At 35.6% G+C, this 23,786-nt stretch overlaps 3 protein-coding genes and 2 non-coding genes across 6 annotated transcripts; 2 read left to right on the top strand and 3 right to left on the bottom strand.

Moving 5' to 3' along the window:
- Positions 1-54: 54 nt before the first annotated feature.
- LOC123878007 lies at positions 55-9,695 on the bottom strand. Its single transcript, XM_045925005.1, has 12 exons — positions 9,536-9,695; positions 8,407-8,581; positions 7,439-7,729; positions 6,634-6,917; positions 5,831-6,016; positions 5,343-5,633; positions 4,537-4,657; positions 3,690-3,829; positions 2,713-3,002; positions 2,258-2,470; positions 1,603-1,792; positions 55-234 (listed from the first exon to the last, which is right to left on the bottom strand). Exons 1-12 carry the CDS (start codon positions 9,579-9,581, stop codon positions 62-64), a joined length of 2,400 nt encoding a protein of 799 aa, XP_045780961.1. The 5' UTR covers positions 9,582-9,695; the 3' UTR covers positions 55-61.
- Trnat-agu lies at positions 1,478-1,551 on the top strand. The gene has a single exon. It is a non-coding gene; the product is annotated as a tRNA-Thr (tRNA).
- On the bottom strand, positions 4,673-23,786 carry LOC123878050 (circadian clock-controlled protein daywake-like). 2 transcript variants are annotated; one of them, XM_045925082.1, is made up of 7 exons: positions 23,618-23,786; positions 20,357-20,526; positions 18,799-18,869; positions 18,101-18,240; positions 17,507-17,656; positions 16,151-16,347; positions 4,673-4,684 (listed from the first exon to the last, which is right to left on the bottom strand). In XM_045925082.1, exons 1-6 carry the CDS (start codon positions 23,697-23,699, stop codon positions 16,193-16,195), a joined length of 768 nt encoding a protein of 255 aa, XP_045781038.1. In that variant the 5' UTR covers positions 23,700-23,786; the 3' UTR covers positions 4,673-4,684; positions 16,151-16,192. The 2 variants fall into 2 exon arrangements, with proteins under 2 accessions (XP_045781038.1, XP_045781034.1); XM_045925078.1 differs by lacking the exon at positions 4,673-4,684 and having other exon boundaries at positions 15,428-16,347.
- Trnag-gcc lies at positions 6,134-6,204 on the top strand. Its single transcript has one exon. It is a non-coding gene; the product is annotated as a tRNA-Gly (tRNA).
- LOC123878029 (phosphatidylinositol glycan anchor biosynthesis class U protein) lies at positions 10,184-14,639 on the bottom strand. Its single transcript, XM_045925056.1, has 3 exons — positions 13,731-14,639; positions 12,509-12,780; positions 10,184-11,846 (listed from the first exon to the last, which is right to left on the bottom strand). The coding sequence occupies exons 1-3, from the start codon at positions 14,492-14,494 to the stop codon at positions 11,593-11,595; spliced, it is 1,290 nt and encodes a 429-aa protein (XP_045781012.1). The 5' UTR covers positions 14,495-14,639; the 3' UTR covers positions 10,184-11,592.

The raw sequence follows: 23,786 nt of genomic DNA, 5'->3' as shown, positions 1-23,786 counted from the left end.
AATGTCATGGTAAAGTTTTTTAAGTAGGATTTCGTAGAAAAAAAACCATACAACTAAAATTTTAAAGTGTTTTATTATAATAACAATAATATATTAATGAGACTACAAGAGAAAGTGCCACATGCACTTTCCAAAAAGGCGTCACTGCAGCTGTGGAGCCCAAGAGCGGCAGACAGCGCAAACCAGAATGATGTATGTAGTAACCTACTTGGTTAGGAAGGCGACAGTCGTCATCTGCGATACAAATAAAAATCAGTGACAAGTGTAAATTAAAAATTTATAACACCCCCGACAAAGTATCTGAGTTTTCCAAAACATCATTTTCAAATAAATAATTATGTATCAAGGCAACGTCCATCTTGACAGCTTGACATATTTTGTCAATTGACATAATATTATGAACCTAACGGTTATGTAACCTCCTTTTTACAAGAAAACTAGAAAAGAGCTGATAACTCTTAAACGGCTGCACCGATTTTTTTGGATTATAGCTAAGAACACTCTCGATCAAGCCACCTTTCAAACAAAAAAAACTAAATTAAAATCGGTTCATTCGTTTAGGCGCTACGATGCCACAGACAGATACACAGATACACAGATACACAGATACACAGATACACAGATACACAGATACACAGATACACAGACACACAGATACACACGTCAAACTTATAACACCCCTCTTTTTGGGTCGGGGGTTAAAAATAAAAAAAAACACCGGTCAAGTGCGAGGGAGACTCGCACACGGAGGGTTCCGTATCATCGTTAAAGATATAACAATTTTTAATTTTTGTTAATTTTCATGGCGGCCATTTTGTACTTCTTCTTATTTGTTGTAAAAGCGCTAATAGAAATTCACATTCTGTGTCAACTCTACCACCTATTCCGGTTCACGAGATATGTACATCCCGCTAACAGACATTCGGATGAAAGGACGGACGGCGAAGGATTACTTCCGTTGGCACTGTTCAGGTACGGAACCCTAAAAACATGAAGATGGTTTATCCTTTTTAGGGTTTCGTGCCAACGGGACCTTATCACTAAGCCTCTGCTATCCGTCTGTCTATCGGCGGTCTATATTATCTATCTCATAAATCATCATACCTGAATTAGAGAGTTAAAATTTTCAGTGTGTAATGTAATGTGTATTGCTGTTAAAACAACAAATTATAAAAAAACACGATGGTGAATTTCAAAATGGCCGCTGGCGCTGCAAATCAAAAATACATGTATGTATGTATGTATAATGTATATTTATTAACTGAAAAAATATACATAGTGTTTATATTATCTTGTATGATGGTACGGAATCCTTCGCGTGCGAGTCCAACTCGTACTTGAATGGCCAGCATTTTAAAATTGGTTCTTCATTTATCTATATCCGCAACAGTTGTTTCAATATTCAATGCAACATCCTTAATTCCATAAACTTTTACGTACTATGAAGCTGATTTTAATTTTCGCCTCAGCATTCATCGGCGCCGTGGCTTAGTTGGTTAAAGCGCCTGTCTAGTAAACAGGAGATCGGGGGTTCGAATCCCCCCGGGGCCTTAGTGGAATTTACGTTTTTTTTATTTTTTTATAATATTTTTATCAACTTACGTGCACATAAATTAGTTGTTGTTATCGCAGTCGCAACGAAGTGAGCTGGCGGGCAAAAGTCTGGCGAAGGACACGGGTCTGTCAGGTTGAAGATGTAGATCTCTCGTTCGACGATCGTTTGACAGCTGCGAGACACATCTGCACCACGCCACATGCACACTAGAATCTGTCCTTGACCATCATTGCGGAACTAAAAACAAAATTATTAAGTAGGTGCAAAAATATTAAGTCATTGGTGATATTTTTCTTTTCTAAGAGCAAAATAGGTATTTCAATCGTCCTTTCACATTTAGTTTATATCTTCACCTCTTACCAAGAAGAGTTTTAATTATTTTATAAATTATTACAAAACACAATATTTTTATCATTCTAATTCTTGATGAGATTTTTTATTTTAAAAACTTGCAGTGGCATCTAGTGTCGTATTATTAATTAAATACAAACCACAATAACAGCGCCATCTCTAAGAGTAAATAAGCTCAACTTTTTTATTGTAATTCTGCGGTAGATGGCGGTAGTAGTTAGTCCAAAAAACCTAATTATTATTTAATTAATAGGGTTGGCCTAGAGCTAGGCCCAAAGTACGTTTTTTATTTTTATTAAATACGTTTTTTTGAATTATATTTCTATAGATAAGTAAAGTAGTATAATGCACCTGCACTTGAACGATAGGTTGTTGCTTCAAATAAAATGGATGGATTCGATAAGTTTGTTTGCGGCCTGGCAGTACGAAATCCTCGTACTGTGCTTGCACAAATTCTCTGCTATTGACCTCACATTGAGAGCCGAATATTCTTGATGGAATTTCTGTTTTCACTAGGTTTGTATAAATAGCATCCGTGATATCAGTCATGACTTTTGAATTTACCTACAAACACAAAAAAATTGTACAATATTTTGTTGTTTTAAAATAGTTTTAACAACTAAGAGTAGGTCGATAATAACAGGAGTCGATGATAAAAAAATTAAAAAAGCAAATAGCTCTAGACAGTTATAGATAGCCGCAAATTGATTAAAAAAAAATCGGTTAAAAATAATCGGATAATGGGCTACACAAGGGGCTACTCTAACTAAATCGGATGAGCAAATGGTCAATAGGAAGGTACTAACGGTTATAAACAGCTCCGAATAATCCAGATACTCGTTGTTAACGTTCTGAAAGTCAGTCGTATCCTGTGCCACGTAAGCGAAGTAGACGTCAAAGAAACTCCTTCGTAAGGACTGCATCAGAACCCTCGACTGCTCCAGCTCATCAGACGAGAGACGGTCTGTGGGGCTGATGATGAGCACAACTGTGCTGTGGCTTGCACTTGCCATTGACTCGATTTCTTCCAGACTTCTATTGCGACTGTGTTGAATGATCCGAGATATGACGTTAGGGAGGTTGAGGCGGACTGGCCCTGCCAAAATAGCGTCAGTTGGAAAAGGGGGTTCACTAATCATCCTAAATAATTACTTTAATACTTCATGGGATCAAAACAAAGAAATTGTGAAAGAAAGGTTTCAAACATATCCTTGTTTTATTGACAGTTTTGTATGGAACATTTTTTTCACGATTTAGATTGGTCCCAAAACTTTCATAGTTGAAGTTGATCCACTTTTAGGTTGGGAGTTGGGAATTGGGATCCCCTTTCCGAATGACGATTTTTATTCGAAGGTCTGCGTGGACGAATTAACACACCATTGAGGTGACCTTAAGAGAGGGATTCTGGTCTAACCATGCCAAGGCAGTAACCAAAGACAGGACGACATGAAAACCTACTGCCAATGTTCCACGGGAGAATTTAGGATCACAATCATCATCACCTCTTTTACTAATATTACTGTTGAGCAAAAATCTAACACCAATTTACTAATTGACAAGAAACATGACTGAGTCTGAGAAGAGCCCACAACAAACTCATTCTTTTTTTTTATTATCACCACTTTACAACTCAGTTATATTTATTAGAACTATCAAAGCTTGGATTGAGATGGCGACTGAATACTGGACCCAATCAGATTGAGTCACCATTTCGCGAATAGTAAGTACTAATGACTACTTTCTGATGAAAACATAATAAAAGAGAGAAGAGACAATTACGTACATTCCGTGGTGGAGTTACTAATGGTGAAATAGAAAGAAGTAAGGTTAGTAGTAGGCGGCACGATCCACTGTCCATTGTTTCCGTGTACTAACGCGATGGTACTTCTGTGGGCTTCCACTGCTAGAGCGTTTGCCACCCATCTATAGGAACGGAAGAACCAAATAATACCCACGATTTTCATAAAATACTCGACGTGGACGTGCAAAGAAATTGTTGACTTCTAACTCTTACAGTTATTATGTGCTTTGAACAGTTTGAATATCTTTATCTTATTTTATCATCAACTAGCTGATACCCGCGACTTCGTTCGCGTGGATGTAGGTTTTTTAAAATTCCCGTGGGAACTCTTTGATTTTCCGGGATAAAAAGTAGCCTATGTGCTAATCCAGGGTATAATCTATCTCCATTCCAAATTTCAGCCCAATCCGTCCAGTAGTTTTTGCGTGAAGGAGCAACAAACATACACACACACACACACACACACACACACACACACATACAAACTTTCTCCTTTATAATATTAGTGTGATTAGTGTGATAGGTATTTCACATTAAGGGTAGTATTGGAGGCGTGTGTTTAAATGTGTGTGTGTTTATTACTTTTTCACGCAAAAATTACTAAAGTTTTTATTCTAAGTACTGAACGGATTTGGCTGAAATTCGGAATGGAGACAGATTATACCCTGGATTAACACATAGACTACTTTAATTCCGGAAAATCTAACAGATTTTGAATAACTTAAATCCACGCGGAGGAAGTCGCGGGCGACAGCTAATCTATTCATAGTATGTAAGTGCGAAGAATAGCTAAGTAGATATAGATAGGTAATTAACTACCTATACTTACGACATAAACTGCTCAATCTCATAGCCCTTCCAAGAACCATCGGTGGCCACTATCAAGTCCATTGAAGGGACGTCTGAGAACATCTTCCGGCATTCCTGGTGGTTATCTCTTAGGATCGTTGCTGTAACGTATTAATAATATGTAAATACTTATCTAACCATTGCTAAACTGGATTGAATTTTAGTTTATGACTTGCTAGATGATGCCCACAACTTCAGCGTCAGCGTGGATTTAGGTTTCTAAAAATGAGCCTCAGAGCCTCAATAGCTCAACCGGTAAAGGAGTGGACTGAAAACCGACAGGTCGACCTACCTATTGTCGTACCTACTCCTAGCACAAGTCTGACGCTTAGTTGGAGAGGAAAGGGGAATATTATAGTCATTTAACATGGCTAATATTCTTTTAAAAAAAAAATGCTAGGGTTTCTAAGATGAAGTACCTACCTAGCCTATGACCGTTTTAGGGATAAAGTAGGTATCTAGCTAGTCTATGGCAGTCTTTAGGATGCAAATTATCTCGGTACCAATTTTGTCCCAATCAAAGACATACCTACTCGTAACTAAGTAGATAGGCGATAACTAATATTATGACGGGACTTCAAAAAACCCGTGAATATACCTACCTCAAGGCATCTCTTTATCTTTCGTCAAAATCGGCTAAACGGTTGGTCTGTGAAAAGGTAACAGAGCGATTTTCGCATTTATAATTAGTATGGTTCACAAAGTTATGTTAATTTACATATAAATTAAGGTTGTATTATTTCGAATGTAGATAAGTAAGCACCTAATTAGTTGGTACATACTTACGAACATAATTCATAAAGGCCGTGGCGGCTGCGTCACTCATCCTTTCCATCTCTTCCCTTGGAATATACACAGTTATCTGTTGTAGCGATAGCATATGCGCGAATCGAGATGTTTCCCTCATCAAATGGGAGCCATTGACTATTTTGGAGTACAACGCGTGTCTGTTACAAGCCCGCACTGTAGCATCGAATGATACCCCTTCATTAGAGTAGTACATATCCAATACTTGTGATAAGCGTAAAGACCGCCTTTGTGTCATCCAGGTTGGTAAGTGACTTGCTAGGATCAGACCTGTAATGTAAAGGTCACTTTGAAAGAATAATAGTCTAGAATCTAGATAATTCTAATTGACTAGTTTGATGATTATTTTTTTATATTTTTTTTAAATTGATGATTGCGAGTCTGCCTAGATGCCGATCAATTACTTTTGGTAAATATTCACATTTCTCCCTACCTCCCTTTAGGCTCATACGATAAATCTAACTTACCATCTATACCAGCTAAAATCTCTGCATCAGTAAAGTGCCAGTTTGGTACGGTCCCGTTTGGTGGGAATAGGTAATAATCTCGTGGCAGAAGTGTGTCATTCCATCTATTGTTGCTGCCTACCAACATACGATGTTCAGAGGCCCCCACTCTCGGGCCTTGGTTCACAACTACTTCCGCTAAGTCACCTTCAAAATAAAATATATTTTGTAGCATCGGAACAGGATAAAAAAAAATTTGAAATATAACAGGAAATATAATCCTATCTAATAAAGCAATCTAAAATTTTCTCAAGGTAAGTAACAGCATCGGTGGTTCAGTGGTAGAATGCTCGCCTGCCACGCGGGCGGCCCGGGTTCGATTCCCGGCCGATGCAATCCTCTTTTTAGGTTTTTTTTTAAATAAGAATAAGCAATATTTTTTTTTAAATATGTACCTATCTACAAACAAATTGAATAACTATGGATGAACATAGTTATTATAAAAATTAAACTCCAAATAGGCAAAGCTCAAAGAATAAAAATACATATTTGTTTGACATACATTGCCATGCCAAATATGTAGTTCCATGGTTTACAAGCCACTGGCTTTGCATTTGTTTAGGTTACTTATTTTAGTAGTTTTGCATCATTCATGAATCACGATAATAATAAAATTAATGTTAGGCATACTAACATAACATGTCTATGTATGTAAGTATATAGAAAAATTAATGAAGATAGGCAGTAGGCACCAAGATCTAGGTATACCTACTTACTTACAAACTAGCAATACAAATGCATAAGATTCTAATCAGCATGCCCACCTGCCAGTGTAGCAGCCCACAAATTGCTAATATTATTATTATTAGTATCACTACTTTGCAGATCTATATCGAACACCGATTGCTCCGTGTACCAATCCTCCATCGCAGAGTCCACTAGAGCCTGTGAAATCTCCTCTTTGAAGATATCCGTTTTTAGAATATCGCTTATTGTCACTTGTTGGGGTTGTAACGATGAAGCGAGTGCAGCTACAAGAGTGCCAGGCGATATGGTGCCCCATTCTGTTTTGATAACCCCGCCTTCTGTGGGACATCTGCTGATAATTCTGAAATATCATTAAAGCATAATTTGTAATTAATTAAAGTTGCAGGCAAACTCTTTGCCCCTACGAGTATCTACGATTTATGACGAGGATATGTAGGTTAATAACATAGACGTAGCTAATTGTGGAAAGTTTAAGTTTATTTACTTAATTATTTTTAGCAAATAATTAAAATTTCTTCCCAAAACATGCGCGAAGGACACAGGTCACAACATCAATTTAAAAAAAATTTATCGACGCGCGCATTAGCGCATCTATTTATACCTACATTTTACTACACACATTTTATAGTTCATTAGCATTAACTTCGTAGTGGAGAGGTAGTTTAACGCTAACCTCTTCTGTAATATTTTAGTATTATATAAGTTAATAATATGTACTTATTATTTTATTCGCTTCTGCTCTGCTGTAGTAAGTGCTCCATGAGACGGACTGCACGCTTGAAGCTGATAAGTGCAGTTATGTCCTAAATGTGCCTATTGGCTCTATACATATGCACATATGCCTTGGGTCTTATAATTTACCTGTTAGCACTTTGTCGCGTCATAGTTTGTCGACGTTGTGCTGACAAAGGGCACACAACATTTTCATCGCCTCTCTCCCACGGTTGCACCGAAGAGCTTAACATTTTATGAAGCAAGCATTTCTCGACTAGCGTTAGACTGTCGTCAACGTCCAACAGTTCCGGTTGACTCGGCAGAAACAGTTCCATGAGCAGTTTGTACTTATGGAATTGGAATGCAGAAGCTCTGAACGGTAAAACGTAATCTGACTCTATTGTGTTGGGAGATTCTTCTATGCCATCTAGCCGAAGACTGTGGAACATAAAATTTAAAAAAAAATCAAAGGAGGCTCTTTAAATTAAAAGAGGAACAAGACTTCAAAGAAGGTTCCTTCGGCATAGAAAATTCTGGGATTCGATAAATTTAATTAATTTTGTTTTAATAATTTTTTAACCATCTTCAATATTAATTTATTTAGGTAATTTTGACTTCTTATGGTGGACGTCTGTGACAAGTAACATAGCAATATTGTGGACTTCACTAATAAGCTTAATATAAAACCTCTCGTATTACAATCATCTCAAGTCATCTCCGGCACTCACTACCATTGATTTCCTCTATAAATGAGAAGGGTTTAAGGTTAGGTCATAGGTACATTCGAATTAGAATCATCTCAAGTTTCAACCCATCGCTGGCACACACTATCACAACACATGGATTTCCTCTCTAAATGAGAAGGGTTTAGGTCATAGTCTACCACGCTGGTCAAGTGCGGATATGCAGACTTCACACCGCCGCCGAGAACATTTTTGATAACTCTCAACCATGCAGGTTTGCTCATGATTTTCCTTTTCCGTTAAATTACTTATTTTAAGTGTTGTGTGAGGATAATATGTAGGAGCCCGATGTTTGAATCATTACGTAGAAGCTCAAAGAGAAAAAGTTTTTTTATCGTTTTAATCCGAGTATAAGCTCTTTAAATAATTTACCTTCTAAGCAAAGCAGAGCTGAACATCCTCATGTCAAGTCGTGAGCTTAGCTCAAGTCGTCGCAAAAGCGATAGGAAGACATCAAGCCTGCGAGGAGCCCCTAGATCCGGCCCTCCCCTTCGGTAGCAGTCCAACAGATGTGGTGGCACACTTGATAATATTGCTTCTTCTGAAGCTGATATAAAAAAATACTTACTAGTAGGTATAGGTCTTTTTCAGTCTCTTATATTAGGTAGGTACTTATTGTATACTAGCTGATGCCCGCGACTTCGTCCGCGGGGATTTAGGTTTTTAAAAGTCCCGTCGGAACTTCCGGGTTTTCCCGGATTTTCCGGGATAGGTACAAATAGCGTACCTATGTCAGTCTTCAGGTCTATAAAATCTAGATAGGTACCAACGCAAAAATCACATCGCGCCGCGGTTGCGACACTTTTAAAATTATAATATTATGGGTATCAAGTGACCATCTTCTGACCAGATTCTGCTTATTTTGCTGGCTTTAGTAGAAAAGCTAGATTGTACTTAAACTATCTTATTTTGCAAAAATCCATGCAAACCCGTTCAAATTCTAAATACTCATTTATTAGGTCTTAGTGGATACCCAGTTGTAATACCTAGATTAAAAGTATAGGTAATTTCCTTAGGTAGGTATCTACCTGCCTAGTGACTATACGTTGTACCTTGCTGGCGTTCTCCTTATTTGAATCATGGATGGATTTAGGTCTTATAAAGTCCAGTGGGAACTCTTTAATTTTCCGGGGCAAAAAGTAGCCTATAGCCGTCCCCGGGATGCAAACTATCTCTAAACCTAATTCCGTCAAAATCGGTTAAACGGATAGTCAGACACACACTTTCACAGGCTGAGATCTATAGAGGGCACTTTGACTTTGTCTTAAGACACTGTTAAAACGAGACAGCGTTATACCGCTGGCATAAATATGTCTCGTTTTAACTGAAACTTAAGTCTATGCAAAGTCAAAGTGCGCTCTATAGATTTCAACCTTAGTATGGATAGATATAGAAAAGGTTATCAAGTTCAACATACTTGTTATGCACACTAAGATACCTCAAAATTACCTACGAAATGCCCCCATTAAATAACGCGCCCATACACAAAGTTAATACTCACGACTGCCCAAAGCACACACTAACACAAAAAATAACAGTTCCTTCATAGTTAACGAATTATCACAATAACATAATGGTACATGTGCCTATTATAATCAGTTTATTACACTGCTTATTTCGCGGCAAGAAAAGTGTGCGCGATACAAACAGATTGTTTCTGATAAGATAATGGTTCATTGTGCAAGTGGGGCGTAGTCATTCAGGAATGAATCATTAAATCAATACTAAGGTACTTAACTATGTAAAAAATGAGTTAAAAAATGATTTTTTAAAGAATATACCCGTTGGAAACATTAATGTATTCCACTTTCCCCATTAACTTGAGGTGGTCGAAGTCTCGACATCATATGTTGAACAAGCTGTTTATAATAAATACATTTCATAAATTAATTAATTTCTCATTTCACTGAGCGACTTATTATACTCGGTACATACGACATTTCGATTTTCATCCCATCCCTTATAAAAGAGCAAACTGTAATTCAAAAGTTTGCAGGTTCGAACTTCGCTAGTTAAAACCTTCACGGAAGTATCAGTAGAAACTGTACAAAGTTTCAACTCAATCGGATATATGATACAAATCACATTCAGTACTCAGTATAATGAAATAATTTTCTTTAGAAAAACTATTAGAAATGAAAGAGCATACTTAAAAATTAAACATTTTATTGACATCAATAAATTAAAGCAAGTTCATTTTACTTCAATTAAAATTAGATTTCACAATCACGTACTCTCTTCATATTACAACCTCTCATAACTATTTTATAAAAACATTATGGTAACCCAAATAAAGTAATGCAAGTGGTTATAGAGATCGAGTCAAAGTTTGATCTAGTAATGTGTTACAGGATAACAGTCATGCTCGGCCCTAGATAATAATAATAATTCAATAGAAATTTCAGTGATAAGTATATATGTATGTATTTTTAATTAAACATCACTGTAATATTCATCGAAAGAATAACTTAAGATATACTTACGCTTCTATTAGTATTTGACTGAAAATAAACATAATAATTATTATGCTAATTTTGTATGAACAGTTCTAAGTAGACCTTTATAAAATAAGTGTAGGCAATCTTTTTCCCTCTTTGGAATGCATGCCAGTGTTACTAATACAAAAAAAGTAATAGCAAATTTCGTGATACGTGTTTGTGATTCTGTAATTATAACAATATAAAATAATGTCCATACAAAATCAAATATGAATTTGAAAAACAAATACTCACACAAAATAATAATACAGAAACATTCTATTTTATTAGCAGCCAGCCATTGTTGATATTTACAAACAATTAGAACAGTATGACTTGGTTATAGTTAGTCACTCTTGGATAAAACTATAACTAAGTATTATGTATAACTAAGTATAGATGTTTACTTATAATAAAACTGTAGGTAAATGGACAACTCGTGCACTTTAAAAATACTTTGGAATAATCGGAAGAAGCTATACAATTATTATTTATTGATATAGAACCCAAAACAGAATTTTTTCTCTGTCTGCTTATCTGTTTGCACATCTTTTTTGTTCAGTTCAGTTCAGAAATGAACAAAAAATATAATGTGGCATATTTTTAGCTAAAACTCAAACTATAAACTAAATATTGTATTAAATGCAAATATAAAGAATGTTATTCAAATGACTTTGGTGTTTATATTGATAGTAGCCAGAACCAACAGACACCAAATTCTCTTCGAACCTCCAAAATCACAGACCACTCCAAAATCAATCCCCCCATCCATTTACCAACTTGGGTCAACATTGCTATAACAAGCCCTCACTAAGAAAGTGTTTTCGGGAATTCCACCTGAGCAAAACCAGGGCGGGCCAGCTAGTTTTTCATATTACACTAAATAGTTTTTATGAATTAATGTATTGTATTCTGATTTGGGATCCAGCCAAGTTATTATAATAATAATAATTAATTTGATATTAATTAAATCTCTATAACCATATTGGAATTCTTAAATATTTTGTGTTTGTTCAGTAATTATATTAAATGCTATTTAGTTAAAGTTATTTTATACCTTCACTAACAGAAAACGAAGGAGTTATCGTAGTACCAGTCTGGCTAGTTTTCCATCAACCTGCCGCGATGATCCATTTTTGAGCGTAAATTCTCTCTTGATATGTGCAAATAATAAGTCTGTGATGAGGAATATTTGTGCAGTCGCAAATGACAGAGTTACACCAAAGAAGAAGTTCGCATTTGCCGATCCTGAGTATATCCACAGGTGCCACACTGTTGGCCCAAGTGCTGATGTTATTAGGAAAGCGCAGCCCACAATGAATTTCTGCTGCATAACTGAAAAATAAGTTTTTCAGATGTTTAATACATGCATTTATTTTTTACTAGCTAATGTCCGCGACTTCGTCCGCGTGGATTTACGTTTTTCAAAATCCCGCGGGAACTCTTTGATTTTCCGGGATAAAAAGTAGCCTACATGTTAATCCAGGGTATAATTTATCTCCATTCCAAATTTCAGCCAAATCCGTCCAGTAGTTTTTGTGTGATTGAGTTGTATTACCCACACATTAAAAAAACCTATATCTCACTATTGTACACTCATTTGAAAGGTTTTTATAGATTTAAAATTTTGCGATGGCTGTGCTTATTCCCGTTTATAATTTAAAACCCATTTCTGTACTAAAACAAAATTTTCGCACTTGCTGCTCTCGCATTCCTGTGAAGTATGATTGTATTCTATCTCAGTGTCAATTTATAACCAGGGACCCTGTCAAGTCCAAATTATTTTTCGAAATGTTTTGGTAAAAAATTTACCTCTTAGTACCCCTCCCCCCTCTCTTTTCTCCTCAACTAATGTCAAGTATCAAATTATTCAGAGAATATAGTATTCCTGGATTAAGTTTTACTTGTAATTTGTCAATAGCAAGTTATAGAAAATGTTTCGTTACAAAATTTGAATTTTTTTAACTGAAAAATGTAAGTATACTAAAAATACTTACAAACAAACAAATGTCTCCACAAAGGTAATAGCGCCAAGTAAAATCCAACATCTCCAACACATGGATATGACCGGAATATAGTAGACAGTGCAATGAGAACTGTAGCTAGCAGCACAGGTTCCTTGTAAAATCTAAGTGTAAGCGGCACCAGGTAGAGGGCCAATGCGTTGATTTGAAAAGAACACACAAAGAGTAATCTAAAGTGCTCAAACATCTCCGTAAAGAAATACCAGAAGAGCCCAATATTTGGTTTCAAATCTGGCACCGTCAGTCTGTAAATGAAAAAAAGGAAATGTGATAAGTTTCACTGGCATGGTATTATCTGACTGTAGTTAGAAAGTACTAAATAATGTTAATCATTATTAACTACAATATTTGTAAATAATGACAATACAATATTAGCAACTGAGAAATAACCTTTGCTCATTTAATCTTATATTTTTATGACATTATCTATACTAATAAATAAAATTGGAGTGTCTGTCTGTAATTTCGAAATAACTACCACATATTAAGGTCATATGGTTATTTGAACGATACCATAACTGAATCACACATTTTTAAAATTTTTGTCTGTCTGTCTGTCTATCTGTCTGTCTGTCTGTCTGTCTGTTTGAAAAGGCTAATCTTCGGAACGGCTGAACCGATTTTAACAGGATTTTCACATACAAGTAGAGGATTGATAAGGGTGTAACATAGGCTACTTTTTTAACCGACTTTCAAGAAGGGAGTTGTGTTTTTCTACCTATGTACACCGAAATCTCCGAAATTTCTGAACCGATTTGCGTCATTTCTTTTTTAATCAATAGAGGAACTTTGCGACATTGTTTCATACAAAATTTGGATTCCAACTCCTCAATCCTGATGCTGCAGGGGATCTGACCAATCCACGCGGGCGAAGCTGCGGGCATCAGCTAGTAATATAATATAATTCTCATTTTTTAAAAGGTCATTTTACCTACGTATTTTATGTCATATTTTTAAGTACATAAAAAATGCAAAATAAAGATGACGAATTACTTATTACAAACTTAAGTAGCTCAGATCCATTCTTAGCCAATTGCAGATGTTAGATACCAGACACAAGTAAAAGCTTAGAGACTGTCAAATCAGCTTAGAAATACCAGCAGTTCTAGGTTGCCAGAAATGTGATGAACTACACAAGTAATGCAAATCAATACCTAATATTCTAAATAATTTTAATATTATTATTTACACTTACATAAATCCATATGTATTATAGAAGTAATCATATGATCCATCCATTATGAAGGCAGATATAAATATACAGAATCCCCAGCACAACACAAATACTAGAAGTGTTCTTATGTAGGAACACTTGTTGCATCCTTGGTTGACATTTGCAAGTAAAATAGATATTGGCACAACTAGCAGAATTGGGTACAGGGCTTGGTGAGTGGCCAGAGCAATGAACACACAAGCCAAAATCCTTTGACCACTGGAGGCTCCCCACAGTGATACAGCAAGAAGCAAGTTCTGTATAACCGTAGTAGTCATCCCCACACAGTTCAGCACAGAATACGGATTGAACAAATACACAGAAAGAACATAGTTAGGGACTTCATTCAACTGAGAATCTTTCAAAAGCATTGTCTTTGAATCCTCTGCAACATCTCCTTTCTCCCTTTCTTGCGATTCTTTAAATATTCGTATGAATGCTTTCGACGTCATGTACAGAATGTGAGCAGTTAGTGCGTCCAATACAACAAAAATAACTGGTAATAAATATGGTACTTTTTTCAATAGAAAGTGGAATAAGATGAGCATCACTGGCGACTCGTGAAACGAGTCCCCTTCGTAAGGATTTATGCCATGGTCATACAAGTAAACACCCTCAATTAACCTTTTCCACGAGTTCAGCGGCGTCGCTATTTCAACTCTATTTGCTATTGTTTGCCAATAGTCCGTGTGAATGAGCCAATATCTTACTAAGCCGGCTATCAAATATTTCAGAATTAGAGCCATTGGATAAAAACTATATTGTAATAACAATCACATAAAAATCCAGCTTCTCAGATTCAAATCAAAATCTTATCAACATTTTGTTCAATTTAAACTCAGAATTTCAATAACAACCAAAAATCTACAAACTTCAAAATCAAAACTGTCATCTGTCATCTGTCAAAACAGACCAAAGACAAACAAAAAAGAGTAATGTTGGCTTTACACACGCGTAACGTTTTGCTTATGCACAGAAAAGAAGCCAATAACTGAGTTTCCTAAGCAAACCTTCTTCACGCAATATTCTCGCAGAAGTTTCTATGGCATGGAGTCGTTAAAACTACCGCTGCTAAAAGCAGAAAAAAATCACGCAGTAGGTGCGGGTAGGTACAGACCGAACGTGACTAGCGGGACAGGGGACATATTGATTTGTTTGTAGGTACAGGTAGGTAACTACCTACGATTCCGATTTCCACACAAAAAAATCTTGAACTATCGATTTAGATGAAACTTTACCTTAGTACCCATGCCCTACTACCACAGATTTACGATATATACAGCTTTGCTAGGTAGTACCGAATTATTAGAAAAAAATCACATTACATACAATGATATATCAAGTAGTTGCCTAGTAATTAGGTACTTAGCCGACCAACAACATGTACCTAACTACTTGGAGTCGATAGAGTTTCATTGAAAATTGATGAAGTTGTTATTTTTTACAACAGCCTAGTAAGGCAGGTGCACAGACTAAGGTGGTGTTGACGGGCAACTTTGGAATTTGGAAGCCTACAGTGCGCGTGGCCCGACATGCACTTGAGATCTAATTTAATTTATAATTATTCTTATAAAGTAATTTGTGAATAATATCTTAAAAACTCATATTCGAGAGAATTTTAATTTACGTTTCCGGGGTAGTTATTAAAAAAAGCGTGAAAAATAAAACAGCAGAACAAGTAAATTAAACATTTTATTACCTAACTACACATTATGAAACCATAATAAAAATACCTAAGCTATAGTATCTATTTATTTATCTTAGGTAAATAAGTATCACATTAGAAAACTACAAAATGTGATCACATTAAACTGACCAACCGTTTCTCCAGTATAGGTACCTAATCATTTCTAGGTACCTTAGTTCATTGGAAAAATATGAATAGAAAACATTTTGTAGAACAAGACGTAGGCACGTACAGTCAAACTTCGTAGTTAACCAGCAGTGAACAAAAAAAACATAGAAATATTCCATACCTTCCATTAAAATGCAACGACCGAATGTCAATTTTTAGAAACGCGCCTTCTGTGCTTTGTCGTTCACTGGTAACTAAAAGTAAGTAGGTACTTACTTAATACCTGTACATACCTAACTAAGGACTTATTTTACATAAATTGTTATGAACTTTGCCACTTGACACCAATTTCCTGTTATTTAGCCTTTTAGCATAATCTCGGTAATTTAGAGCCTTTATAACTAATCATGTTTCTACCCTACAGCATCATTATCACTCTACTCTAGGTTGGTTAGTCCTACGTATGTAGGTACTCTACAAATCGCATTATGTGTAGGAACTTGTAAGTATTTAACTGTTCGAATGTAGGTATCTAAAGTTATTAACAAAATTAAATATGAATAAAAACTTTATTGCACACAAAAGTAAAATAGTACTACTTACTAACTTACGGTAGTTATCTTATAGTAGAAAACAATAGAAAAACTATTTAGTTATTGGGAAACAACTGATTGTAAGGTACCTTTAGAAAAAGTTTGTTCGCTACTTTTGTACCTATCTTATCCCAATTGTTCATTGCAAAGGGCAGCAACTCCCTGTACAGCACTTTCCAGTTTTCGTTTACGAGCCTCACGCCCAGCTCAGCTGAAAGAAAAAAAATCGATTAAGTAGGTACTTAACTAACTGAAAATGCTCTTAAAGACTATGCAAGTAGATACACGGTAGAGCCTTTTATTTGGCTACTTATTTGACTACTAGCCGATGCTTGCGACTTCGCCCGCGTGGATTTAGGTTTTTTGAAATCCCGTGGGAACTCTTTGATTTTCCGGGATAAAAGTAGCATATGTGCTAATCCAGGATATTATCTATCTCCATTCCAAATTTAAGCCAAATCCGTCCAGTAGTTTTTGCGTGAAGGAGTAACAAACATACACACACACATACAAACTTTCTCCTTTATTTATAACTAGAGAATGCCCGCGGCTTCGCCCGCGTGGATATCGGGTTTTTATCCCGTAGGAACTCTTTGATTTTCCGGGATAAAAAGTAGCCTATGTCCTTCCCCGGGATGTATCCCAAGTCTGTACCAAATTTCATTAAAATCGGTTCAGCGGTTGGGCCGTGAAAACGTAGCAGACAGACAGACAGACAGACAGACAGACAGACACACTTTCGCATTTATAATATTAGTATGGAGGATATTAGTGTGATGTGAGTAGATAGGTACCTATATTATGTACCTACGTATAAAGTAAATACCTACGTCTACCTAAAAACGTACCTAATAATAATGCTACGAACTTTGCCGGCAGTAACATATCATAAACGTAGGTATAAATATAAGGTTTTGTACAAAAAGCCTTGACCTTGCTTGGTAATAATAATTATTACACGTTATTACAAAAACTGTGCTTCTAAGACAGTTTTTGTGAGTCGAACATACATGACCATATTTGGGAGTCGAGTCACCACTCACTAGTGGTAGAACGTAGAACTTTGTGTTTCTATCAAATTATGCAATTATACCTTTTATTTAAGTGGAATAATTGGAATAAGTCATTAATAGGCCTCATAAGAAAGTTCAGAGCCATTCAGCAAGCTCTACTCTGCGGCTATGCTTTGGAATTTCTTTACGTGATCTAATACACTTATGTATAAAAGGAAAAACTAACTGATAAACGTACAGCTAAAACTGCTGGAAGAATTGGGCTGTTATATAACGTAGCTAAGGATTTTTGAAATAGGTAAAATAGGAGTTTGCACGCAAGTCGCGTGCATAAACTAGTCAATCAATATTACTTACTTAATTCTTTACTCTCAGGAGCATCATTAGTTAAGTGAACCTTCATACTTGAGACATCGGGTCGCATGTAAAAGGACTTGATTCGCACATAAACGTCATTATTAATAGTCTCAGGTTTACCGTCCAGTTTCCAAGTATAAACGAGATCAGCTGAAATAAAAAGACGATTTTGAGTATGTGCATTGTACATACTATCTACTTCACGAATATGATCTACATCCCTATTGACCTAGAACTATGAAATTTGGATGGTAGGTCAAAAGCACAAGTAAAGGAATAAATCCGAAAACCGTGAATTTGTGATCACTTCCTTAAAAAAAATGTGTTTCAATTTTCAAAGTAAGATAACTATATCAAGTGGGATATCATATGAAAGGGCTTTACCTGTATATTCTAAAACAGATTTTTATTTATTTTTATGCATAATAGTTTTTGATTTATCGTGCAAAATGTCGGAAATATTACCCGAGTACGGAACCCTTGGTGCGCGAGTTTGACCCGTGCCAAGTGTTGGGCGATGGGTTAGTCATTATGAAGGAAAAGTTGTTATCCTGAAGTGTGAGGTAAGGTGGCATAATTGCAAGACATACGTACTCATGTCGGCTTGATAAGTGCCGCGTGCAGTGATGTTCAATGCATTGTAGCTACCACCGCCTTCGTATTTTCCAGTCATAGACACCGCGGGGGTGTACATATCCACTTCAAGATGAAAACTATCTTCATCGGCACGCAATCTTTAACCAATTAAATAATAGGGTTGATTTAAAAACTAAATCAATTTTAATGTTTTAGATAGGTAGGCAAGTACCTACTTAATGGTTAAAAATTAAAAAAGCTTTTAATTAGATGCTAGGTAATTGTTATTACTTTTAGATAGTCAGCTGTGACTGATTAGTAATTATAATTTATCATAAATGATTTGCTGTTGTTATACGGTAATATCTACTCGTGTGGTAATATGATCGATATGATAACCTCTTTCTTTGAAGTCGGTTAGTGGTAGATGGTATATCGGTTAGTGGTGAATGGTAGACGGTATAATATAAAATTGAACTTAGGTATTAGCATAATTAGTTATACTAAACTATAATTAGTAAGTAAATATTAGAATATTTTTATCACAATAGATTTTAACCAACAGATGTTAATGGACATACTTAGGTACAACATTTTAGTCTGTAATATTCCACGGCAGGTAATAATTATTATTGTCCTTGCCACTGTGTACCTATATATAAGAGCATATTAAAAAAATGAAACATGCGAAGTGCAAAACAAAATTACATATTCACCTGGCATCGCGGACTGTCGAAGATTTTAATCCAATCACATGAATATCTCTATTGTTCATTTTGACTTGTACCTGTGAAATTATATTTGAAATACATATCGGATGAAATAACACAACACCTACAATTATTACACAGACGACAGTCTACACTGAAGACCCGAAATAATATTTATAAATAGGGATAAACTCGCTCTTGATGAATCTTCTAGCTAATCTTTTATCAAATCTGATTTGAGGGATATTAATGGACTAAGTATTTGGGTCATCCAAAATGCCTATCCCAGTTAAAGGCCGATTAACACCAATTGCGTATGCAGCACGTACACGTGACACGTGCATAGAGACGCGCGTAAACCCCTAATACACCGGCAGGGCGATCGGCTAAAAATGTATCAATCATTAAAGGACAGCATCAATGTCAAAACATGGTATTTAGCCAATGGGATTGGCCAAAAACCATGTTTTGACATTGATGCTGTCCTTTAATGATTGATATATTTTTAGCCGATAGGCCCCCGGGTTACGCATACGTCCACGCCTTACGCAAGCGGTGTGCCATGTTTCATACAGTTCCATATATTACAACGCAATGGTACGCGCTACGTCTACGCTTACGCAGCCTGTGTGAACGAGCTATTAGATCACCATCATCATCATTATCAACAGATAGACGTCCATTGCTGCGCATGTCTTTTGTAGGGACTTCCACACACCACGGTCTTGCGCCGCCTGAATCCAGCGGCTCCCTGCCACTAGTTTGATGTTGTCTGTCCACCTAGTGGTTGGGGTCTCCGGTGCGTGGTCGCCAGTTTAGATACCGGTGAAAAAATATGAATAGGTGGTAGTATCTACATATTACTTGGTAGGTTAAGGATGGGTTATTATTATTACTAATGAAATATTTATAATCCTAATAGAAATCAATTTTGAAGCAATGGGGAAATTAGAGAATCTTTATAGAGAATAATAATTAAATTAAGGAAAAGAAAAAGGTCATAATCTACAAGGACCAATCATGCCTACTTTGTTATAAACACAGAAGATTTGATTTGAATAGAAACCGGAAGGAACTTAGAAAAACATTATAATTTGTTGCGAAAACTTTTTTGCAATGACATTTTCGAGCTAATTGTAGCTAAATTTATCACTTCTTTTCTATCTATTACATTCTACTATAAATACATAAATAATGAGCATTTTAGTAGAAGCTATCAAGCAATCTCATCTAAGAAAATTGCTGGTTGAAATAGAGAGTCATTCCGGTATTACGCTTGAAATAAGTAGCTACATACCTACTGGAAATGATTGCTTACAAGAGACTCATAATGACTGCTATCAATTAAACTTAAATAACGGTTCGGTGTAATGTTATTAAATAACGGGTAGGTAGAAATATAAAATATCAATATTTGAACCCAATTGCATGGGTCGTGGTCACGTCATTATAGGTAGGTTTGTACCCGCTATTTACATGTTTGGAACTGAGTTAGGTAACTGATAGACAAACAGACACACTTTTACACATATGATAGGTATTATTAATGTGGATGATATCTTACCTGATTATTCTTATATTCCAATAGCAGTTTCTTTTGGACGTAAGGATCCACAGGGGGTACTTCCAAATCTTTTATGCCGTTTGCCATCACGGATATTCCGTATTGTACGGCATCTATGAGACAATCGTTCACATCGGGCGAGTTTCTGGCACATACTTTCATATATTTTTCTGAAAATAAAACAGAATTGACGATCTTAGAGATTAGTTACTCGATGATAGTCGCGACTTTGAGTGAATTTAGGCAGTTATTTAAATCCCGAGTTGATTTTCCGGACAAAAAGTAGCCTGGGATGTATGCTATATCTTTACCCATCAAACAGTCAAACAGATGAACCGTGAAAAGCTAGCAAACAGACAAACACACTTTCGCATTTATAATATTAGTATGGATCCTTCCTTCCTATAAGTAGCAAAGATCTATAGCATAACTATGAGATGTATTTACTTGTTTAATAAAATAAGTCATAATAATTTATAATCTAGACACAAGTAGGTATAGTACCTATAGATACGTTACCACAATAATGATAAAAATACCACAAAAACCTTGATTGACAATGTTAGATTTTCAACCGCAAGATAAGTTCAATTTAATAACCTAGTTGATCCGCCCCGGCTTCGCCTACCTATTCCATAGAAAAAATATATGGGTATGAATGTGTTAGGACCTATTAGAATCTACCTACTATTCCTCTTGAAATGATCTGAATACAATGAAACCCGTATTGAATTGCACTAACCATGGTCGCTTTAGGCTAATTTAATAGTGTGCAAATTTATTAAGAGAGAGATCAAAATTTAAATGTTGTAATTATATATAATTATTAGCATTTAAGTTATACAACTTCAAATAAACAAATATCTGTATTTGTATTTGTATTTATTTATTCTTCGTTTCAGACTTATAAAAGCACTTACGAAAGTCACAATACTTTTGTAATAATTTTGTGTTTGCTTTAACAACCTGAGCTATGCGGACGACATGGTGCTCCTTAGCCCGTCGGTCAAAGGTCTCAGAAAGTTACTGTCAGTCTGTGAGAATTATGCTAAATCTCACGGACTGAAGTACAATGTCTTGAAGACAGAAATGTTGATTTTTAAAGCAGGGAAGGGTCCGGAGAGGATTCCTGAAGTGTTTTTGGACGGGACAGCAGTTCGGGTCGTTAGGCAGTTCAAATATCTTGGCCACATCGTCACTGACGATCGTAAGGACGATCTTGACATGGAGCGAGAAAGGCGGGCATTGTCGGTTCGGTGCAACATGCTCGCGCGCAGATTTTCTAAATGCAGTATAGAAGTAAAGGGCACCCTCTTCAGGGCTTACTGTCAGTGTTTTTATACCTGTCAGTTATGGTACCGGTACAAGAGGGCGTCCTTTAGCACCATAAGGGTGCAATATAATGATGCATACCGCATCCTTATGAAGCTTCCAAGATACTGCAGCGCATCGAGCATGTTCGCCGAGGCGGGAATGCCCGATTTCTTTGCTGTTATCAGGACGCGGATATCTTCCTTCTGGGAAAGATTGCGTGGCTCTGATAACAGCATCCTCCAGGTGGTAGGCCAGGACCTACGCAGTCCAATGATAGCACATTGGAGGTTGATGCATCGAGATTCAAACAGAAAATAGCTCAAAATTGCTCACCTCCAGTGTGCTATTTTGAATTTAATCTAAATAATGTTAATATTATTATAAATTATTATTTCATTTTTGTATATTTTTTTGGGTTTTTACCCTAAATAAAGAAAATTATTATTATTATTATTATTACAATACACTGAAAAAATAGTCTACCAAATATGTAGGATAGGATCTAAATATCTTAAAAGATTAAGAGATACAAGACAATATAATTAATTAAAATTAAAAAATGACGATATTTTAATTTACTAATCTAAGTAGGTAAATATTATTATTATTACAAGGAATATTCTTTAATGTCCTCATAGAATTTTTTCTAATAGGAATTTATTAAGTGCATGAGCACTTTTCATGTATCTATCCTACTACGTACAGTATTTTGAAATACTCAGCTTGTTTCAATATCTAACAGACTTGTGAAACTCAGTACACCACAATATTAAATTGAAATACTCCCCTAAACTAGGAAAGCCCGTATCGTAGAGGCCAGTACCAAATTATTATATCCTTGTCTTTTCCTTTTCGTATGTCTGTATATTTTATTAATATTTTCATATCATTTATTATGTAAGTTAGGAAAAGGAAGGGTCCTAATATCCTACCTTGTGATACTCCAGTCTTATTTAATTTTAGTTGAAAACAGATATATATATTTGTATGGGCTACTCATTTATCTCGGTCGATTCCACTTGGTATACGTATCTATTCACTCGTTTAGGTATTTATTATGTTAATTACCATAGTTAGGTACAGAATTTTCAAATAAAATCAAAAACTTCATAAATATTATTGTCTTTTAAGCTACCTATGTAGGTATGAGGTAAAATAAAATTAAACTCACTGCTGACCTTTGTTTACATAATATACGAGTAATTACATTAACCATTTATTATAACACTAGCAGTTGCCCTCGACTTTGGTCGCCTAAAAGCAAGGTCTGCAACTCCGCACGATCTCACAGAGTATTACAAAATATTTTTCGTATTTTAATCTTAAGAATTTTATAGCTCGTAGGAATATAAAACATTCAGAATTCAGCGTATAATGCCAGCGTCGAAAAGGTAAGTTTTGTGAAAATCGTACTAACTATGTGGCTACAATAGTATGTATTCGTCTATAGTTCACATACGTATTGTCGCGAGCGTGGTTTTAAGTTTTTTTTCAAATCCCATAGGAATCCTTTAATTTTCCGGAATAACAAGAAGCCTATATCCGGTTTCGGGATGGAAATACAAAATTTCATCAAAATCACACTGTGAAGAGGTAATAGATAGACAGATAGACACATTTTTACATTTATAATATTAAGTAGTATGGATATAAAGAGGTACCTAATCTATCTTACTTTTGTGGGAATCTAGATTTGTTTGTATGAGATACCTAGTATATGCTGGGTGTAGGTTACAACTTTCAACTATCTGATTGGTTTATAATGCCTATCTATACTTACTATTTTAAGAGGTGATGTTTGCATAACTTTATAGAACATCATAATATTTATGCAGAGTTTACAGATCGATTTACTTTATCAAAATATAAAGCTTCGAAATATGATTAAAATATGTCTGTAATGTCTGTTCGAAGTTCCTTCCAAATTTTTATTTAAAGTTAACTTACCTATGTCTACAGCACCACCACAATTCAAAACTATAGCTATCAACAAACTAAGCGACCGTAAGACCATTTTTATTTCAATCATAATATAAAATCTGACCAGTATAAGACGAGTTATCCGTCAGAACGTTTAGTACGCTTTGCGGCAGAAAACAACTGGTTATGTATTTCG

The sequence above is a fragment of the Maniola jurtina genome, chromosome 2 (assembly GCF_905333055.1).
Source record: "Maniola jurtina chromosome 2, ilManJurt1.1, whole genome shotgun sequence".
Taxonomy (NCBI): Eukaryota; Metazoa; Arthropoda; class Insecta; order Lepidoptera; family Nymphalidae; genus Maniola; species Maniola jurtina.
This window is presented reverse-complemented; position numbering and strand designations above follow the sequence as displayed.